Source organism: Ursus americanus, chromosome 36, assembly GCF_024610735.1.
Source record: "Ursus americanus isolate L20-20 chromosome 36, mUrsAme1.1.p, whole genome shotgun sequence".
NCBI classification, from domain to species: Eukaryota; Metazoa; Chordata; class Mammalia; order Carnivora; family Ursidae; genus Ursus; species Ursus americanus.
The window spans coordinates 6909368-6929062 of record NC_142162.1 but is presented as its reverse complement, the minus strand read 5'-3'; the positions used below and the strand labels follow the sequence as shown (position 1 = coordinate 6929062).

General features: G+C 41.0%; 1 protein-coding gene and 1 long non-coding RNA gene across 5 annotated transcripts in view; one reads left to right on the top strand and one right to left on the bottom strand.

The window, feature by feature from the left end:
- The window catches only part of DMXL2 (Dmx like 2), a 142947-nt gene extending 131578 nt beyond the window's left edge, over positions 1 to 11369 (top strand). For 2 of the 4 annotated variants that reach the window (XM_045812130.2, XM_045812129.2), the window contains exons 34-44: positions 2324 to 2386; positions 3176 to 3262; positions 3353 to 3474; positions 4631 to 4769; positions 5444 to 5504; positions 5636 to 5763; positions 6284 to 6361; positions 7723 to 7814; positions 8462 to 8514; positions 9586 to 9803; positions 9956 to 11369. In XM_045812130.2, the coding sequence (XP_045668086.2) occupies positions 2324 to 2386; positions 3176 to 3262; positions 3353 to 3474; positions 4631 to 4769; positions 5444 to 5504; positions 5636 to 5763; positions 6284 to 6361; positions 7723 to 7814; positions 8462 to 8514; positions 9586 to 9803; positions 9956 to 10165 (1251 nt within the window). In that variant the 3' untranslated portion in view covers positions 10166 to 11369. The remainder of the gene's footprint in view (positions 1 to 2323; positions 2387 to 3175; positions 3263 to 3352; positions 3475 to 4630; positions 4770 to 5443; positions 5505 to 5635; positions 5764 to 6283; positions 6362 to 7722; positions 7815 to 8461; positions 8515 to 9585; positions 9804 to 9955) is intronic. The other 2 variants (XM_087859145.1, XM_087859144.1) reach the window with 1 other exon arrangement.
- On the bottom strand, positions 1454 to 16308 carry LOC148107030 (uncharacterized). The gene is made up of 3 exons (XR_015723166.1): positions 16199 to 16308; positions 11765 to 11854; positions 1454 to 1779 (listed from the first exon to the last, which is right to left on the bottom strand). It is a non-coding gene; the product is annotated as an uncharacterized LOC148107030 (long non-coding RNA).
- Positions 16309 to 19695: the final 3387 nt, after the last annotated feature.

Genomic DNA, 19695 nt, shown 5'->3' with positions numbered 1-19695 from the left:
ATTTTCTCCTCTACCTGGAGTAGCAGAACCTACCCGACTCTTTCTTTCATTAGTCACCCAGGTGTAGATGGTAACTGTGGTCAGCCCTTGTGAATAGTCACTGATTTTCTGTATGGATTTAAAATTATGTACCTAAGTGAAGAAGTAGGGGAAATGAGCTGTGGGGATTCTCTGGAGTCTTAGAAGCTTTTTTTGATAACAAAAGATCCAGATGGTATTGAAATTATTGGTGTGTAGGGCGGGTTAGGGAAATCACAGAGCCAGATTCTTCTCCTCTTTCATTCAGTCCGCTGTGTACAGTATTCCCTGTAGTGATGCTGAGTCCAAATTCTGTAGAATAAGATCTAGAAATCTAAGAAATAGACTTAACATAAGATACTTGCTCAGGTAGGATTCTCTCATTCCCAGGAAGCCAGTTCACTGAAGGATCGATTTTTTTTGAGTGTTTAGTTCTTCAAATTCTTAAATGTAATGATTTATTGAAAATATACTTTAATTATTCATAGTTTGTAGTGGTGGTTTGGTTGTATCGTCAGAGCCTCAGAGGCTGTGGGAAGCCCGGGGTCTAGGTTGCTGGGACCCCCAGTCTTGTCCTTCAGGATCTGTTCTCTCAGGTTTCTCTCCTCTTTAAGCCTCTCCCTCTTTCTGCCCCTTGGTCTCCGTGTTCTTGGGATCAGCAGCCCATGCTGTGTGTTCTCTTCAAATTTTCTACCAGCAGAGGGTCTCCAGGAAGAGGGAGGTAGGATAGAGATAAATTGAACATTTCTTAAAATGCTGTGTAAGTTGGTTGGCTCCATGGATGGGAAGTACATGGTGGGAGTTAGGATGGGAAGAATTTTTATCCTGTACCCTTTTTTGTACCTTTTGAATTTCAAATTACGGAATGGAATTATTATCTTGTCTAGCGCTATCCAGTAGAACTTTCTGTGATAATGGAAAATTTTATCTTTTCTACACAGTAGTTAGCAGTCACATATGGTTACTGGGCACTTGAAAAGTGGCTAGTGTGACTTAATTTTCTTTAAGTGGTCGTACATGGTTAATGGCTATTGTACTGAGTAGACAGATCTGAAAATTTGTTTTCATTAAGGAAAAAATTTGAAAAAATGTTAAAGCTGTTAAGACAAAATAAAAACTGGTCACTAAGCTCAGAAATATGGAACAATTATCAAAACTACCCATTCAATAAGTGTTGTTTATCTTTTGAAATCGTTAAATAGGATTTTGGCACTCGTAAATTTGATAAATTCAGTGAATTGACTGACAAACTAATCCTAAAAATTCTAAAATTTTGCCTCATTTTAAAAAATTACTTAGAAAATTCTCTTGACAAATGCTGAAATTTTAGATATATTCATAAGATATTTTTACTCATTGAACATATTAAAGAAAAATATTCCATAAGACAGTTTTTTTGCGAAATCAATAAATGTTGCAAACTCAGCGACTTGATTAAAGGCCAAAAGGTTCTTCAGCAGTTTGGTTTTTGCAGAGTGGGCCTTGCACACATGTACCTTTCTGTCGTTGTCCACGGCAGCAGCCCTGGGCAGTCGCCGAAGGCATGTGCAGAGAATTTGGCCCTTTTGGCTAAAGTGAAGCAGTCACTCCAAGAGGTACCAGGAGGAGTGTGTTGCTCGGATCAAACCTTCACAGGTTTCCACAGCAGAGCAGAACCGTCATTTCTAATTGTAGCCATCCCTAATGACCCTGTCATCAACCAGGAGCAAGCTGTTGATGTGATTTCTTTCCTGTGCCCCATTTGATCAAACATTTCTTTACCTGTAAGGAGAAAAATTTGATTATAATAAAACAGTTGATGGGAATTCTGATCCCTGACTCCTCCTTCATGGATATATTTCTTATGAGTAAGAGTGAAATAATTATCAGTACTTTGAATCTGTGTTCAGAAATAGTTTCAATTTGTATTTGAAATGACCCCTGTAGGATAGGAATCTATGTAGTATAGAATGCACCCTCTCATTCAGGCAGCTTTTGTTTTTAGAGAGATTGCAGCTTAAGTTAGGATTTTTAGTTACATTACTGGTATGCAAATAATTTTTATTCTGAAATGGTCTTTTACGCATGGAATAGTTACGTTACCTTGAATTTCACTTGCTTTGCTTTGTGTTGTGTTCATCTGAGGACATGATATTTCACTCGGTTTTTCCTTTTTGATTTTGTGCTTTTAAAAGGAAAAGTTGACACATTCGCTTTTACCACCTTTAAGTTATGGATTGACCATTTCAATTTGGAATGTTTCATTCTCCTTATAATTTCGTTTCATGCATGTGTTTTGTGTTTGTGACGGTGTGGTGTGATTTAGTCTGTGGAAGAACATGTGGAGCAGGTCAAACAAAACTGCATAGCAGAGGATTCCCGCAGCAAGGTAGTGTCCCGTGCTCTTGTCCTTGGCTCATTCTCCGAGTTCAGGGAGCTAACCTTCACCGCTAACACTAACCACGTGGGCTGATCAGAACACTCGCGGCTCCCATACACGTCAGTGGTGTAGGGTAGGAAATCCTCCACCGTTTCCGACCTGGTCTTCCTCAGCGTTGATGCTTCTCTTTCCTTCTTTCTGTTGCGTCTTCACGTCTCCCCCTTTCCAGTCTGTTTTTAGACATGGTTGTTTTATCTTTCCACCTTGATTCTGTGTATTCTTTCCTTCCCGTTACCTTTGACCCTAAGCCAGTGCACCTTCCTTTCATCCGTCTCCTTTGTCCCCTTCTAACTGTTCTTTCCAACTTTCCTTATTCCTGTCTTAGCACCTCACCCTATTTTACAATGTTTACTTTCTTATATGACTCCTTTGTCTGACTGTCTTTTTCCTCCACTCTGTGCCTCTTGATGCGTACACATTCTTACCGCAGTGTCTGCACGCTTTTGCAAGAGATGCAAGGGGCCTACTGCTGTTACAAATGTGAATGAAAACTCTGCCAGCCATCTATGACGGTTAACCAGTATCCTCTTACCCCAGTGGAAGTCTGTTAACCAGGGTGATTACAGGGCATCAGAGAATTTAAGCTAATTCCAAAGCTAAGTCTCAGCATACTAAAATTACTGGTACCTTTTTTCTTGCTGCTGCGGTTATGTTTTCTTATCCTTCTTTTAAATTTTGTGGAATGTTTGTGTCTCACATGTTGCTACACGACTGAACCTGCGGATGAACATTTTGTAGGTTGAAGCTGACCTGGGCTACCCAGGGGGGAAGGCGAAAATCATTCATAAGGAATCAGATATGATCATGGCGTTTTCCATTAATAAGGTAAAAGCTATAGTCATTATAAAGATTGCACTTTTTTTTTTTTTTTTTTTTTTTAGTGAAATTGCTTTAATTCCTGACTCTGCTTTATAGGCGAACTGTAACGAAATTGTCTTGGCTTCAACACACGATGTACAAGAACTCGATGTTACTTCTCTGTTGGCCTGTCAGTCATACATATGGATTGGAGAAGAATACGACCGAGAATCCAAAAGGTTAGTCTGTCTCGTGTAGTATCTAAAATGAGGTCTTCTTTAAAAAGAACCCACTAAATGGTTATGCACATGATTTGAATTATCTTGAAAAGTATATATGTTTCTCTCTTTACTTGGGTAGGAGACAAACATAATTGGCTTAGCTGCCAATAAAAGGTTCTTCTTACATCAATGAACAAGTTAACTGTACTTCCTCCATTAGACATGGAACTAACTATTCATAGTATTGGAGTCAGAATAATCTCCAATACCAAAGCCTAATGCCATAACGATAGCATTGACATTTAACCCCAGAGAAATGTCAGGAATTACATAGTATTCAGTAAATTCAGCTGATGTGGATAATTAAAAAGTAGAATACACTAATATATTAATTAAACTGATAAGTCACATTTACTGGGTGATTTTCAGTGTTTCTTCTTGATTAACACCTGATAAGCATACCTTTTTTACAGATAAAAATGTAGACAACTCTACTTTCAGTAATGCTATGGGAACTGCACCAGCAGTGTTGTGCAACACCTTCCTCTTTGGGGTTCCTCCTCCATGCTTGCCCTCCGTCTTTTCTCCAGACTCTTGGATATTTTATTTGCTTGGGAAATGGTGCATCATAGCCTCTCTCCTTGTTCTGTTGGGTTTTCTGTTTTGTTAGCATATAATATTACTTCAGAGTTGATGTCAGCATATTACTACAGAGTTGATGTAACCATGTAATATGATACAGTCCATCATAAACATTACTTTAACATTTTTTTGTGATGATTACTAATACTTGAAGAAATCTTTAAACTGAGATTTCTCTAAAATGTGTATGAATTTGATACATGGGATATCTGTATTTGAAGAGACCTTATAACCTTTTCTATACATGATAAAAAGAATATTTGTGTTAAATCCTTCAAAGCAGACATTTGTTCCAACTTGTGCCAGCAGTAAAATTGCCCCCAGACGACATTAAATTTATAAATTTTGTCTAAAGGGGAAAAGTTAACCAGTACTAAAGTTGCCTATGGTTAGGAATTACACCTACATTTTTCTTATGGATACTTATTCTTTATAAGTACAGCCTGTCCTGTGGGTACGTAAGCAGCTCTGTAATTGGAGTTTGAGTTGGGACAATGGAATGTCCCCATTAACACACGGATGTTTTCCACAGTTCAGACGACATCGATTATCGTGGTTCCACTACGACGCTTTACCAGCCCAGTGCGGCACCGTATTCAGCAAGTCAGGTGCACCCACCTTCCTCTCTGCCCTGGCTGGGCAGTGGGCAGACCAGCACCGGAGCCAGCGTGGTGGGTTACTTACTATTACGTATGGCTTCTGCACATGGACTCACCCAAAATAAGTTGAAATCACTTTGACTCAGGAACGATCCTAAAGATCAGGGGCAGTGACCCGTTAGTACCCGTAATAATAGTAGCTAAGATTGCGTGACTTCCTTTGTGTCGGGTACACGCTTTCCCTCACAACAGCCCGAGGTGGTAGGTGCTTTTATTATCTCCCATTATCGTTTGATAGGTGAGCAAACCGAGAGGCACCAGGTGGTAAAGCAGAGACAAAGAGGAGTTGTGGCTACTACAGGTGTTCGACCAACGTGTCTGTAACGTTGGTGGTGGTTGTTAGTCACCGGTTGAAGGGGTCCCGTTCTCTCGTTCTGCTCTGAAGAATCTGCAGCTACTCCTCCTTGTCCGCAGGGAGGGCACTTGGAGGACAGTCTCTTACTCACTCGATGAAGCCGCTTAGTGCCTGGCCCCACGGGCCAGGGCTGTGCCAGTGACTGCTTCCATGGTCTGTTCGGACAAGTGTCACATGTGAAGTGGCTCAGAAAACCCACAACAGGGCGTATGCTAGTACTAATGCAGCTGTGAGAGGAATAAAGGTTATAAAACTTAAGAGTTGGGCTGAGGCATATTCTTGTCTCTTCTGTGATGTGCAAAATGAATTGGGCTTTTATCTTCCTTTAAAGCTTATGAAAAGGAATCTACACAATGTTAAGAGAATGACCTCCCACCCAGTCCACCAGTACTGTAAGTGTTTTATTTGTGACCCAGAGCTTTGTAAATGGCCTGTCTTTTTGAAATTCATTTATAGAATGGGAAATATTGGAACTCTGTAGCTTCTTCATTTCTTATTTTCTGCTTTCCCTTTTGTGTTTCAGATCTTACAGGTGCTCAGGATGGCAGCGTACGAATGTTTGAATGGACACGACCTCAGCAGCTTGTCTGTTTCCGCCAAGCCGGCAACGCAAGAGTTACCAGATTATATTTTAATTCACAAGGCAACAAGGTTGGCTCTTGGGGCTTACTGCTAAATTCATCTGAAAAAGATATTTATGAGTAGATGGTTAGTAAAACTACATCTAAAATAACCAATTCAGTGACCTGGATGTAAGCTGGGCAGGCAGTTTACTGGTGTCTGCTTCTATACCCCCCCTGGGCGCCTAGTAGAGGACAGGTCTTCAGAATTTTATATGGATCAATCATCCATCTAAAGATATTAAATACTGTGAAAGTAAAGAGCGCTCTGTTGAGTGTACTGGTGCCTGTAAGCTCGATCAAGCACCTGAGAGAAACCTTCTAGTTTGTTACTAAATTATCTTAGAGATGTTTGGAGGAAAATGAAACAGGTATGGAAAAGCATTTAAAAGGTTGCAGGATATTTATAGTGCCCGACTTTCTTAGGAACTACAGTGATAGAAATAGGCGTAGGCAGAACGTTAAGTGAGGTTTGAGTGACTCTCCATCAGTGATTTTGCTTTTGATATGCTTACTAAGAAGCTGGTTTAACATTCATGCTGTTCTTACAGTGTGGTGTTGCAGATGGAGAGGGTTTTCTGAGTATCTGGCAAGTAAACCAAACGGCATCAAATCCTAAACCGTACATGGTGAGTACCATTCAGCATTCCCAGAGCACAGATGGAGGCTGCTTTGTTTCTGCAGTGTCTGTTTCACACGCTAAATCTCACTGGAGATTCACTCATTGGATCTGTTGAGGAGGGGTCCCCTCTGCCCAGCAGCACAGCACCCGTTCTTGCCCTGGTTTAAACCTAAAGGACTAACAAAAAACTTCACTTTTCAGAACTTGAAGGATGACCATTATGTTTTAAAATGTTCAGGGGCTTTCCCTGTATGTGGTCCTACTTTTTTGAAAACTGACTTCTTGATAGATTTTTAATATAGTACCTAAAATGAATCACTAACAGGTTCTGTGCATTCTAATTTGCTCTAGAATTCTTACTAAACCAATTGCAATAGATCACGTCATTGATCCAAATCATACTAAAACATTGGGTGATGCAGACATATCTTCACTCGGTGGGGGCTCAGGTGGGGTAGGAGGGCTGGAAGGTAGTGCTGTCCTGTGCTGAACTTCAGGCTTCATATATGTTGATTCTAGTTTTCTTTTCTGGACTACATATGTTTTTAATTATGAGACAAGATATTTCTCTTAAATTAGTGCCCTATCATAAATTCTTTACAGAAATGGAAGTGATCTTGAATCTGTCCGTTTGCCTTCACTCAGATCAATACCATAATTCCAAACAGAAGAATGCCTATTTTAAAATACCTGGACACCCTCCTGGGTCTTTGCCTCCAAATTTCTATTCATTCACCTGATCCAACAAGAAAAGTCATGCCTGGCTCAGTAAATGGTTTCCAGTGGTGCTGGAATATCCTTAGGAGTGGTTTGGGGCAGCCTTCAGCTTGTGGATAACTTGCAGGACCCTTTGACCTTGGCTTTATTATTGCTAAAGGTCTTCACGTGGAAGGGAGGAGATGGTAAGGAAGGTGGATGTTTGCGGTTAGGTTACAAAGGTCATTTGACTTGAGCTCTTCACACTAGTCTAAGACTACTAGCTGGGCATGTAGGGGTTTCCCTCCTTGGGTTATTAGTGTTTATTATGATTTATATTATGTAAAGTTTATTAAATGTATTTGAGATCATTAACATGGAGTTTGGCTGGGCTCTTAATGTAATTAAATGGCTTGGGTAGGTTCATCCTATTCCTGTTAGATAATCTTTAAAAAAAACCCTTTAATTCCCTATTTTTACTAACTCTTCCAGAGTATCATTGGATAAATAATATGCAAATAATAGCTAATCCTCTTATCACTTATTCTTTATTCTGGATGTTTAACAACTGTTCTTAGTTCATGCCTGTACTGCTAGCAGAATTGGGTGTGTGTGTGATTCTGGATCGCCTTGGACTCCTAGGTAACATCATCTGCATTTTGTTTCTTGTAGAGCTGGCAGTGCCACAGTAAGGCCACAAGTGACTTCGCATTTATCACCTCTTCAAGTCTGGTTGCCACATCCGGACAGTCCAATGACAATAGGTAGGTTGACAGAAGCATAATAAGAAGCACATTTTAAGCAGAAAGGTATTCTTGCTGCAAAGTATGGACTTTTTTACTTAGTAGAGTTTTTCCACGTCATGAATACAAAAATTTTGTTATGTAATTCTTATCTCAGTAGTTTTCTTTATCAAGAAGAGAAAAACAAGTATTCCTAATGTAGGCTCTCAGTAAGCATATGTAATTATGTTAAAGCTTCCTTTCTTCCCCCCCATTAATACTGTCGGGTTCTTGGGACGCTGTAACCCTGATACTCAGTATTTTCTTTGGCCTGACACTGCTTTCATTGGCAGCACATGCCATGAATAATGTCTCTCATTTCCTGGCAGTGGTTACCCCTGGGTTCAGAAACATCCCTTCTCCTCAGGAAACTGTGTCTCCGTTTCCCTGGAGTGGTAACGGGGAAGATGAGGGGTTGGGAGATGAGATGGCAGAGACACGTGAGACAGAACTCTGCGGTTAGGAAAGGATAAAAACTCTTAGGTGTATCCCTAGCTTCTGCCCTCGTCCTAGTTGAGAATCATTGCTTTATAAATATGAGTGAGCAAAAAAGATGCAATGAATAAAAATATTGGACTTGAAGCCAGTAACAAAAAGCACATCATGAACCATTGTGTTTTCTTCATCAGAAATGTATGCCTCTGGGACACATTGATATCACCTGGAAACAGCCTCATTCATGGTAAGTGAGTTAAGATCTGTGATTTTTAATACATTATGAAGGAATGCTTTCCTGGTTTTATTCTAGCCGGTGAGTGTTTGTTCATGGGGTATAAATGAATATCTGGTTATCTTGCTGAGGTAACTATCCAGCTAGCATAGCATAGTCTATTTTGTATTCTATTTGGGAAATATGGAATGGAGATTAGGGCTATTAATAAAGCTTTTTAGGAATTAGTTGCAAAGTATTTGAGCTCAGTAGGAAGGAGGTATTTTAAAGAATTACACCTAACTATAAAAAACCTTATAAGAAGAACAAGAAATATGAACAACGCCACTTAAAATATTATTCCTTTTAAGACCATTTTCCCAACTGGTGTCCTAAAGATCCCTTTTTCACATGACACTGTTGAGAGAAGGCTCTATGCTCCAGTACATTTGGGTTAAACATAGCCGGGTGGATTCTTTGACGGAAAGAGATTTCAGTTTTGTTATCCTACTGATACACCTTTTGAAAGTATAGTTATTTCTCAATTTTATTTGATTGCACATTGTTTTTCTGAATAATTAACAGCTCTTAAAGATTTACCACATACTGGCTTAAGGCTTTAATTATATTAAAATGCAGAGAATTCTGGGAAAGCTAACTCCGTACCTTGTAGCTGGTCATTGTCACACAACTGTAGTTGAGTTTGTTACTTACCTGACAGGAACTTGTGATGAGGCTGTATGGGCGGGAACTAAGAAGGGGTAGATGCTTGTCATGGTGGGCATGAATGTGGTGGCTGAGCGGATCATGGAGAAGCTTGGTCTCCTCTGCGCTTGTCGCTTCTACGGGCTTCTTACGGGGCAGCGTAACTTGGTTTGGGCTTAACATTTAAACTTCCTGCATGTGTTTTCATATTGAGATTGTGAATAAGAACGTTTTTTCTGTCATTGCTTGGGATCTTTTTTAAATACTTGGATCATGATTACAGAAATTGAAATGAAAAATTTGTCAGTAATTTGTGTTATTTAAATGTGCATTTAAACATTACCTGAACTGGCAGGCTAGAACTGTCTGGGAGAGACTTCCGGTGTTCTCCTTCTTCAGGTTTCACGTGCCACGATCACGGTGCCACGGTCCTTCAGTACGCGCCCAAACAGCAGCTCCTCATCTCCGGAGGTAGGAAAGGCTACGTCTGCATTTTTGACATCAGGCAAAGGCAGCTGATTCACACATTCCAGGCCCACGACTCCGCTATTAAGGCTCTGGCTCTGGCTCCCTGTGAGGAATATTTTACTACAGGCTCAGCAGAAGGTAACATAAAGGTGAGTCGGTGCAAGACGTTGGAATGTGCTATTAGCCGTCTATGCTGTCAAGACTGGGGAACAGAAACCCCACCGCACTCTTTGATCTTTGATCTCTTTCTTTCTCTTTTTTAACGACTTACCCTTTGTGTTTTTACTCTCTTTTCCCCCAGGTTTGGAGACTGACAGGCCATGGCCTGATTCATTCATTCAAAAATGAACACGCTAAGCAGTCCATATTCCGAAACCTCGGGGCCGGCGTCATGCAGATCGACATCATCCCGGGCAACCGCATCTTCTCCTGCGGGGCGGACGGCACGCTCAAAACCAGGGTTTTGCCCAGTGCTTTTAACATCCCCAACAGAGTTCTCGACATTCTGTAGAGTTCAAGATTGGGGCTTTATTTTTATAAACATTTCAGTTAAAATACACTGTAGTAACGGATAGGCGTTTCTGCTTGCCAAGCAGCTGTTCCCACACCGGAAACAATGCAGAGAATCTCTGTGTCGAACGTGAGGCCGCCCCCAGCTAGCGTTGCCCGTACAGGCTGGTGGAGTGACTGCGCATGCACCTTGCTACCAGGCTGACGTACTTCAGAACCAAACCCTAGTGTTGTATGCGGGTAGCTATGCTTTACAGCATTTAGCAGACCTGATTCAGAAACCATTGCAGGTAGAAGTTCGCGCGGTAGTAAGTTATAATAACGGGAAGGACCTTCGTACCAAACTGAGGAGCAGAATGTTGCAGAGTCGGGTTTTTCTTCCTCGTCTTTCCACTGGTGGGAGCGTGCGCGCAGGCTGCTGCGTTCAGGGAAGGGGAGTCCCCGGGCGCGAGCCGCTCTAGAGGAGCGGACACCCTTTCCGAGCCGTGGCGAAGCGTGCAGTGACTAGTTCTCTGCTGGGAGAGGTCATGTCCATTCCTTCCTGCTGATTCTTTTTCCTGTTAGTGTTTTTACTGAGCTAGGACTGTAACTTGCAAATGAGTGCAAATTTAAATGCAATGTTTTCCTTACAATTTGCACACTCACATTTTTTGGACTGCTAGGTTTTCTATTTAATTACCTGCCTCCATGTTAGGAATGTAACACGTGAACCTGACATATTTGTAGTTGACCGGACATACCAGTTCAGTACTTTTTTCTTTCAGGGTCAAGCACCCACCACATTTAAGGCTATGTTGAAACTACACTGATAGAGCATTTCGTATCATAATTTAAATGAATGTTAGGCTTTTCGTGGCCAGTTAATAGTTGATGAGATTGGTGATATTATTTATTACCACAGCCTATTGTATAAACTATGCAGAGTTAAAATATTATTTGCTTATAAATTATTAGCCAATGTTGTCATATTTTGATGTACCTCCTTGGTTATGACCAAAAAATGTTCTTGAGGTATTGAAACCAATGTGTGTGTGTTTAATGTTTACCAGCAAATTGTCTCATCATGTTAATGAGAATGTTTAATGCCTGTGTGGTAAATAGTAAAATATAATGGCATAAAAGCACCTTTCTCTGAAGGCGATGTGATGTTCAGGCTGTGAAATACATATGTAAAAGAAAAATAAATGTTATTTGTTAGAGTTTTACCTTAGTTTGGTCTCGTCTTCTTTAACAGTATTTTTTAACTACTCATCATTTTAAATTTGAGTAAATGCTTGACTGTTAAAAGAATGTTTAAGCTACTCGGCTCTTCACTGACTCACTGATATTTACTGAGTACTTCTGTAGCAGAAGCCGTTCTAGGAAATGGGACACAGTGGCGAGCCGGACGGAAGGGCCTCAGCGTTGGGGGTTAGTTGGGTAAGATCTAACCTGACTACCTTTTCTCGCCTGTTGAATTAAATGCTGATTTTGGTGCGGACCCTGGTGAAGGAGCGGAGCCGGGAACAGTGCTTCTGTGGAGTCAAGCTGAGGAAGGAGGGTGTCTGAATACATAGAAACACAGATGTGACAAGAATCACGAATCTAGCCCTACACTCACCGCAGCTCAGCACACAGGAACCCGTGCGTGCTACCGCTTCTCCGTCTTTGTATCTGTCACACTGAAGCAGTACCAGCCGATCCGGTCCATCTGCAAGAGAACAGAATTTTGAAACAAACTCAGACGTTTGCAGTAGCTCCATCTTCTTGGAGCTAGTGCTTTACAGTAATCTGCCACATGTCATACTAATTTGTTTTTAAAAAGTTTCAAAGACATGTTTACAAGTTTTAGGTTTCCAAAACAGTGAGCCAACACTAGGGTTTCCAGTTACTCCCCTCCCTCCCGGTTTCCCTCGCCAACACTTGGCGTTCGTGTGATATTCGTTACTGCTCAGGAACCAGTACGGGGGCATTAACTCAAGTCTCCGGATTCTATTACGGTTCACCCTTTGCGCTGTACGGTTCAGTGGGTTTTAGCAAACGTGTAATATCATGTACCCATTACAGAATCATACAGAATATTCTCATTGCCCTGCAAGTCCCCTGTGTTCACCGCTTCATTCCTCCTGTTTCCCCCAGTCCCTGGCAGCCCCCGGGCTCTCTGCCGCCTTTCCTGCAATGTCCTGGAGTTGGAATCCTACACGATGCAGCCATTTCAGCTTGTCTTCTTTCACCGAGCAGTAGGCGTTACAGTTGCTTGATAGCCCGTTTTTTAAAATCGCTGATTAGTCCATCTATGAAGATCCTGGTTTCTCCGTTCACCTTTCAAGGACATCTTGATCGCTTCCAGTTTTTCGCAGTTAACAAATAAGGTGCTGTAAACATTCGTCGGCAGGGTTGTGTGTAGACCTAAGTTTTCCACTCTGGTGGGTGAATACCCAAGTGTGAGATTGCTGGATCCAATGCTAAGACTGTTTAGCTCTGTGAAAAACTGCCAGACTTCTCCAAACTGCACCAATTCGTATTCCTACCAGCTGTGAATGAGCTCTGTTGAGAGTTTGTGAATTCTGAGAGGTCCCGTTTGACCTCCTCATCAGCGCTTGGCGCTGTCAGTGTTTGGGACCTTAGCCATTATAGACGATCTTGTACAAGGACACCTCATTGTTTCAGTTTGCAATTCCCTAATGATACAGGATGTTAAGCATCTTCGTATCCGTATATTTTCCTTGGTGAGGTGTCTCTCTAGCTCTTTTGCCCATTTTTTAATTGGGTGGTTCTCTGTTGAGTTTTAAGAGTTCTTCGTGTAACTAGAATGCAAATTATTTTATCGGATATGTGTTTAGCCAATATATTCTTCCAGCCTGGGGCTTAGCTTTTCGTTCCCTGAGTGGTGTCTTTTGAAGAGCATAAACTTTAAACTTTAATAAATTCCAACTCAGGTTTTGCTTTCATGAATTGCGCTTTTGCTGTTAGGTGTAAAAACCCATAAAAACCCCCCCGAAAAATGTCAACTGGAGTATCTGCTTTCTCATCTTCTAGAGTTTTACATTTTATATGTAGGTCTATGATCCATTTTGAATTAACTGTTTTTAAAGACCTGTGTCTAGATTCATTTTTCTGCTTGTGAATGTCCAATTGTTCTCACACTGTTTTTTGGAAAGACTAATCTTTCTCCACTGAATTGTTTTTGCTCCTTTGTCAAAGATCAGTTGACTGTATTTGTGTAGACCCATTTCTGGACTCTGATCTGTTCTTCTGCCAGTACCATACTGTCCTGATTACTGTTGCTGTAGAGGAAATCTTTTTTTTTTTTTAATTTATTTGACAGTGATAGAGACAGCCAGCATAAGAGGGAACACAAGCAGGGAGAGTGGGAGAGGAAGAAGCAGGCTCCCAGCCGAGGAGCCTGATGTGGGACTCGATCCCAGAATGCCGGGATCACGCCCTGAGCCGAAGGCAGACGCTTAACGACTGAGCCACCCAGGTGCCCCGGGAGAGGAAATCTTGAAGCATTTTCTGCATCTATGGATTTATCCGTGATTTTTCTTCTTTAGCCTACTGATATGATAGATTACAGTAATTTTTAAACATTGAACCAGTCTTACAAAATAGAATAAACCTCAGTCATGGTTTATAAATCTTTGTATGCGTTTCTGGATTCAGTTTGCTAATATTTTATTGAAGATTTTTTGCCTCTATGCAAAATAGAGAAATCGGTCTGAGTTTTCCTGTCTTGTAATGTCCTTAGCTGGTTTGGGTATTAGGTTAAGACTGGCTTCGTAGATGAGTTAGGAAGTAGCTCTGCTTCAGTTTCTCAAAGATTTTAAATAGGTCTCATTTCTTCAAATATTTGGTAGGAATCACTAATGAAACCATCTGGGCCTGGGGCTTTCCTTTTGGAAGGTTATGAATCATTGATCCTATTTCTTTAATAGATATAAGCTTATTAAATATATACTTCTTTCTCATTTTGTGAGTTCTGGTACATCGTATCTTTCAAAGAATTGGTCCATTTCATCTAAATTATTAAATTTTGTGGGCATAGGTTAATATTTATTTTCTTTTTAATGTACATGGGATCGGTAACGATGACCCCTCTCTCATTTCTGATATTAGTACTTTGTGTTTTCGCTTTTATTTTCTTGGTTAGCCTAGCTACAGGTTTGTTTTTTGTTTTTTGTGTTTCTTTTTTAAGATTTTTTAAGTAATCTCTACATCCAACCTGGGCTCGATCTCATAACCCCGAGATCAAGAGTTGCACACTCCACTGACTGAACCAGGCAGCTGCCCTTACAGATTTATCATTTTAATTGAACTTTTCAAAGAGCCAGCTTTTGGTTTTGTTGAATTTCTCTATCGATTTCCTGTTTTTATTTTTTTTTTATTTTTATTTTTTTAAAGATTATTTATTTATTTATTTATTTGACAGAGAGACAGCCAGAGAGAGAGAGGGAACACAAGCAGGAGGAGTGGGAGAAGAGGAAGAAGCAGGCTCCCAGCGGAGGAGCCTGATGTGGGGCTCGATCCCATAACACCAGGATCACGCCCTGAGCCGAAGGCAGACGCCTTACGACTGAGCCACCCAGGTGCCCCGATTTCCTGTTTTTAATTTCATTGACTTCTATACTAATTTTTATTTTTCTTCTACTTTCGATTTGCTCTTATTTTTGTAGTTTCCTAAAGTAGAAACTTAGACAATTGATCTTAGATTTTTCTTTTTAATAAATGCATTCAGTGCTATAAATTTCCCTCTAAAAGCAGTGCTTTTGCCAAGCCCCACAAATTTTGATAAGTTGTACTTTCATTGAGTTCAAAATATTTACTTTGAGACTTCTTTGACTTGCGGTATTTAGAAGTGTGTTTAATCTCAGATATTTTAGAATTTTCCAGTTATCTTTGTCACTGACTTGTAATTCAACCTCATTTTAGTCCGAGAGCATACTTTGCTTGATCTCTATACACTGACATTTGTTCAGGTGTGATTTACAACCCAAAATTCATCTTAGTAAATATTCCATATTTACTTGAGAAGACTGTGTATTCTCTTGTTAGGTGATTTAATTTTTAAGTGTCCATTAGATTCAGTATTTGTGGCGCTGTTAAATTCAACTGTATTCTTACTGATTTTCTGTCAATTACTGACAAAGGGGTGAAGCCTCCAACAATAGCAGTGGATTTAACAATTTCTCCTTCCACTTCTGTTAGTTTTTGCTCCTATATTTAGACGCTGTGCTGTCAGGCACATTCATGTCAAGGATCATGGACCTCTTCAGCATGTCATGTTTCTCTTTATTCTTATCATTTTACTTGTTATAAAGTCAGCTTTGTCTGAAATTAATAAAGCTGCTTTAGCTTTCTTTTGATTTGTGTTAGCATGGTTTATCTTTCTCTTTCTTTACTTTTATTTTTTTTAATGATTTTTTATTATATTATGTTAGTCACCATACAGTACATCCCCGTCTCTTTCTTTACTTTTAATTGATCTGTGATTTTATATTTAAAGTGGATGGTGGTGAATCATCGAGCCTCACATCAGAAACCGGGGATGTACTGTATGGTGACTAACATAATATAATAAAACATCATTAAAAAAAAATAAAGTGGATGCTGGTGTTTGTTTAATCCTGTCTTATTGGTTTATTTACACTGTTTGCCTTTACAGTGAGTATTGATATAGTTGTATTAATATCTACTATCTTCCTAACTTTTTTTGCACTTTTATACTTTTTGCCATCTGATTTTAATCGAGCATTTTACATTACCATTTTATGTTCTCTTATTGTATCAATTATGCTTTTTAAAAAGGAGTTTAGGTGGTGTCCTAGAGTTTGCAGTGTACTTTTAAAAACTAAGCTACGTTCAGGTAACCTTACACCACACCGTAAGGAGTGCGGTACATTATAACACAGCATCCCCAGTTGCCCCCTCCCATCACGGTAACACTGCTGTCGTTTACGACCTTGTCTATAATCCCAATACATTGCCACTGTTATTACTTTGAAAAGTTATCTGTTAGATCAGTTATGAATATGAAAAAGAAAAAGTTCCATTTTACCTTCGCTTATTTCTTCTCTAATGCTCTTCTGTTCCTGGTGTAGATGTTTCTGCTCCGTATAATTTTCCATCTCTCTGCAGAACTTCCTTTAACATTTCTTGTAAGGCAGGCCTACTGGCAAAAGAGTCTGTTTTTACTGACCTGAGAAAGTCCTTTCTTCACTTTGGAAGGATAACTTCACGGGATACAGAATTCACCCCTCAACACTTTAAATATTTCACTCCACTTCCATGGTTTCTTATTCCTCTACTTACCTTAAGAAGTTGGTGAGCTTCTGGCGGTAAATCCCACAAACGTGTGGGGTCCCTTAAGACTGGGCTCCAGGAGTTTTTACCTCTCAAGCTGGTCCACACCCAGCCTCCAGGAATTTCTTAAGTACCTCTTAAGTGTTCCTACCAGTGACTGGCTCTGGCAGCTTCTGCTCGAAGTAGGCTGTCATTCCCTGTATCAGCAGTCTCTCCAGTTCTGGAGTGGCACTTTTCCCTGGGCTTTCCCATCCTCTAATGGATCTAAGAAAATATGCTGATTTTTATATTCTGTGCTTTTTTTCCCGAGATAAGGACAGGAAAGAGGACTTCCAAGCTCCATACCTTCAGCCTGAAACAAAGTTCTACTTTGTGTTTTTATAACCATTATAAACTGTTTCTGTAACTAAAATTTTTCTGTGCCATTGTATAATTTATATAAAGTTAAATTTGCATGAGTCAATGTTATGTACCCAGAGTACTTATATATTTAGGCTCCACTGGAAGTTTTAAAGGATATTGAGATGCAATTATGATGGCAGTTTCTCCAGGGAAATGATGATTTTTTATGGATTACTTACTGTACCCTAGCCCTGGGCTAAGCAATTTACAGAGATTATCTCACTCCCAAAACCTATGAGACATTGTGTCGGTTGTTAGAGATAATGCATTTTTAAAAACCCTATTTTTCAGTTCGTTTCTCAGAGTTCAGAGGGGAGGGGAGTGGGGGAATGGGATAGACCGGTGATGGGTAGTAAGGAGGGCACGTATTGCATGGTGCACTGGGTGTTATACGCAACTAATGAATCATCGAGCTTTACATCGGAAACCAGGGATGTACTGTATGGTGACTAACATAATAAAAAAACATTAAAAAAATAAAATCCCTGTTTTTCAAATGAAAAGTAGTTGACACTTAGAGAATTGAGTAATATAACTCAGAAGTATAAGGATTCTACATTAGTTTGACTCCAGAGTTCACACCCACTTAACCCTACATTATATTGTAAACATTCTCCACAGATGTGTAAGTCCTCTCCACAGATCCCCTGAAGTTCCTCACAGAAACATAAGCTGGGTATATATTACTCGGCAGATCTTTGAACTCCATGGGAGATTCTTTAACATAAGCTATGTGTCAACAAAAGCTTAGCAGCTGAAGCAGACAAAAACAAAACAAAAACCTTGACTTACTACCTACCCAAAACTCAAATCTGAGTCTTGGCTCCTATGTTGCTTCAAAGTAGAGTACACACATGTTGAAAAGGAAAAACAGAGCTGGGGGCATCACAATGCCGGATTTCGAGCTGTACTACAAAGCTGTGATCACAAAGACAGCATGGTACTGGCACAAAAACAGACACATAGACCAATGGAACAGAACAGAGAACCCAGAAATGGACCCTCGGCTCTTTGGGTAACTAATTTTTGACAAAGCAGGAAAAAACATCCAGTGGAAAAAAGATAGTCTCTTCAATAAATGGTGCTGGGAAAATTGGACAGCTACATACAAAAGAATGAAACTTGACCACTCTCTCACACCATACACAAAGATAAACTCCAAATGGGTGAAAGACCTCGATGTGAGACAGGAATCCATCAAAATCCTAGAGGAGAGCATTGGCAGCAACCTCTACGACATCGGCCAAAGCAACCTTTTTCATGACACATCTCCAAAGGCAAGAGAAACAAAAGCAAAAATGAACTTGCGGGACTTCATCAAGATAAAAAGCTTCTGGAGGAGGAGTTAAGATGGCAGAGCAGTAGGGGTCCCCTTTTTCAGCTGGTCCCCTGAGTCGAGCTGGACAGGTACCAGACCATCCTGAACACCCACAGAATCAGCCTGAGACGCAGGGAGATACACCTGGACCTATACAAACGAACATCTCCAGCGCTGAGTATTGAGGTACGAAGAGGGGAGCCGTGAAACCGAGCACAGATATCGGAAGATAAACGGAAGGGGGAGGGAGCCGCCGCGTTCGGGCGCCGGGAAGCGGTAGCCACTTGTGTTAGGGAGCGGGCAGACTTCGGGATGGGCACCTGCAAGAGAGCGGACTGAGACTGTGAGCCTGAGAACGTGCGTGCGACTAGACTGAAAACCAGAGCTCCGGTGTACTCACTGGAACTGGACTGAGACCGGGAACTCAGGAGCGCGTGCGTCCAAACTGAAAACCGGTGGTACAGAGACACGCCGGCCCTGGAAGTGAGGGCTGGGACGCCGGCTGTGGGGCGCACATCCCAGGACGCTGCAGGGTTGAGCAGCACCAACAGTAACAGAGTTAAAGCGGCCAGAACATCAGTGGAGAACGGGCCGCAATCCCTCTGTTCTGTGACAGAGGCTGAGATTTGGCCACTGCTGCTCTGACTCTCAGAAGAGGCACAGCAAACCGTCAGGGAAAGCCGCCAGAGAACAAAAGCCTGGAAACACCGGCTCACAGTGTGCCTATCCCCATCCCCCCTCGCAGGGGACACGGAGACTCTACCCAAACAGGGTTGCCTGAGTATCAGCGCGGCAGGCCCCTCCCCCAGAACACAGAAGGCAGGCTGAAAAATCAAGAAGCCCACATCCCTAAGATCCCTATAAAACAAGGGTGCACTGCCTGGGTCCTGGTCAATAATTTGGGCTCTGGACAACCCCGCAACCTCTCCTCATCAGAATGACGAGGAAGAGAAATCCCCCCAGCAAAGAAAAGATAATGAGTCTGTGGCCTCTGCCACAGAACTAATGGATATGGATGTAACCGAATTGTCAGAAATGGAGTTCAGAGTAACAATGGTCAAGATGATGCGTAGACTTGAAAAAAATATTAACGAAAATATTAACGAGAATATAGAATCTCTAAGGGCGGAAATGAGAGTGAATCTGGCAGAAATTAAAAATTCTATGAGCCAAATGCAGTCAAAACTAGAGGCTCTGACGGCCAGGGTAAATGAGGCAGAAGAACACATCAGCGAATTGGAGGATGGGTTAGTAGAAGAGAAAGCTAAAACAGAAACTTGGCTCAAAAAAATCCAATCTCAAGAATGTAGGTTACGGGAGATTACTGACTCAATGAAACATTCCAATGTCAGAATCATCAGCATCCCCGAGGGGGTGGAGAAAAACAGAGGTCTAGAAGAGATATTTGAACAAATTGTAGCTGAAAACTTCCCTAATCTAGTGAGGGAAACAAACATTCGTGTCCAAGAGGCAGAGAGGACCCCTCCCAAGCTCAACCATGACAGACCTATGCCACGTCACGTCATAGTGCA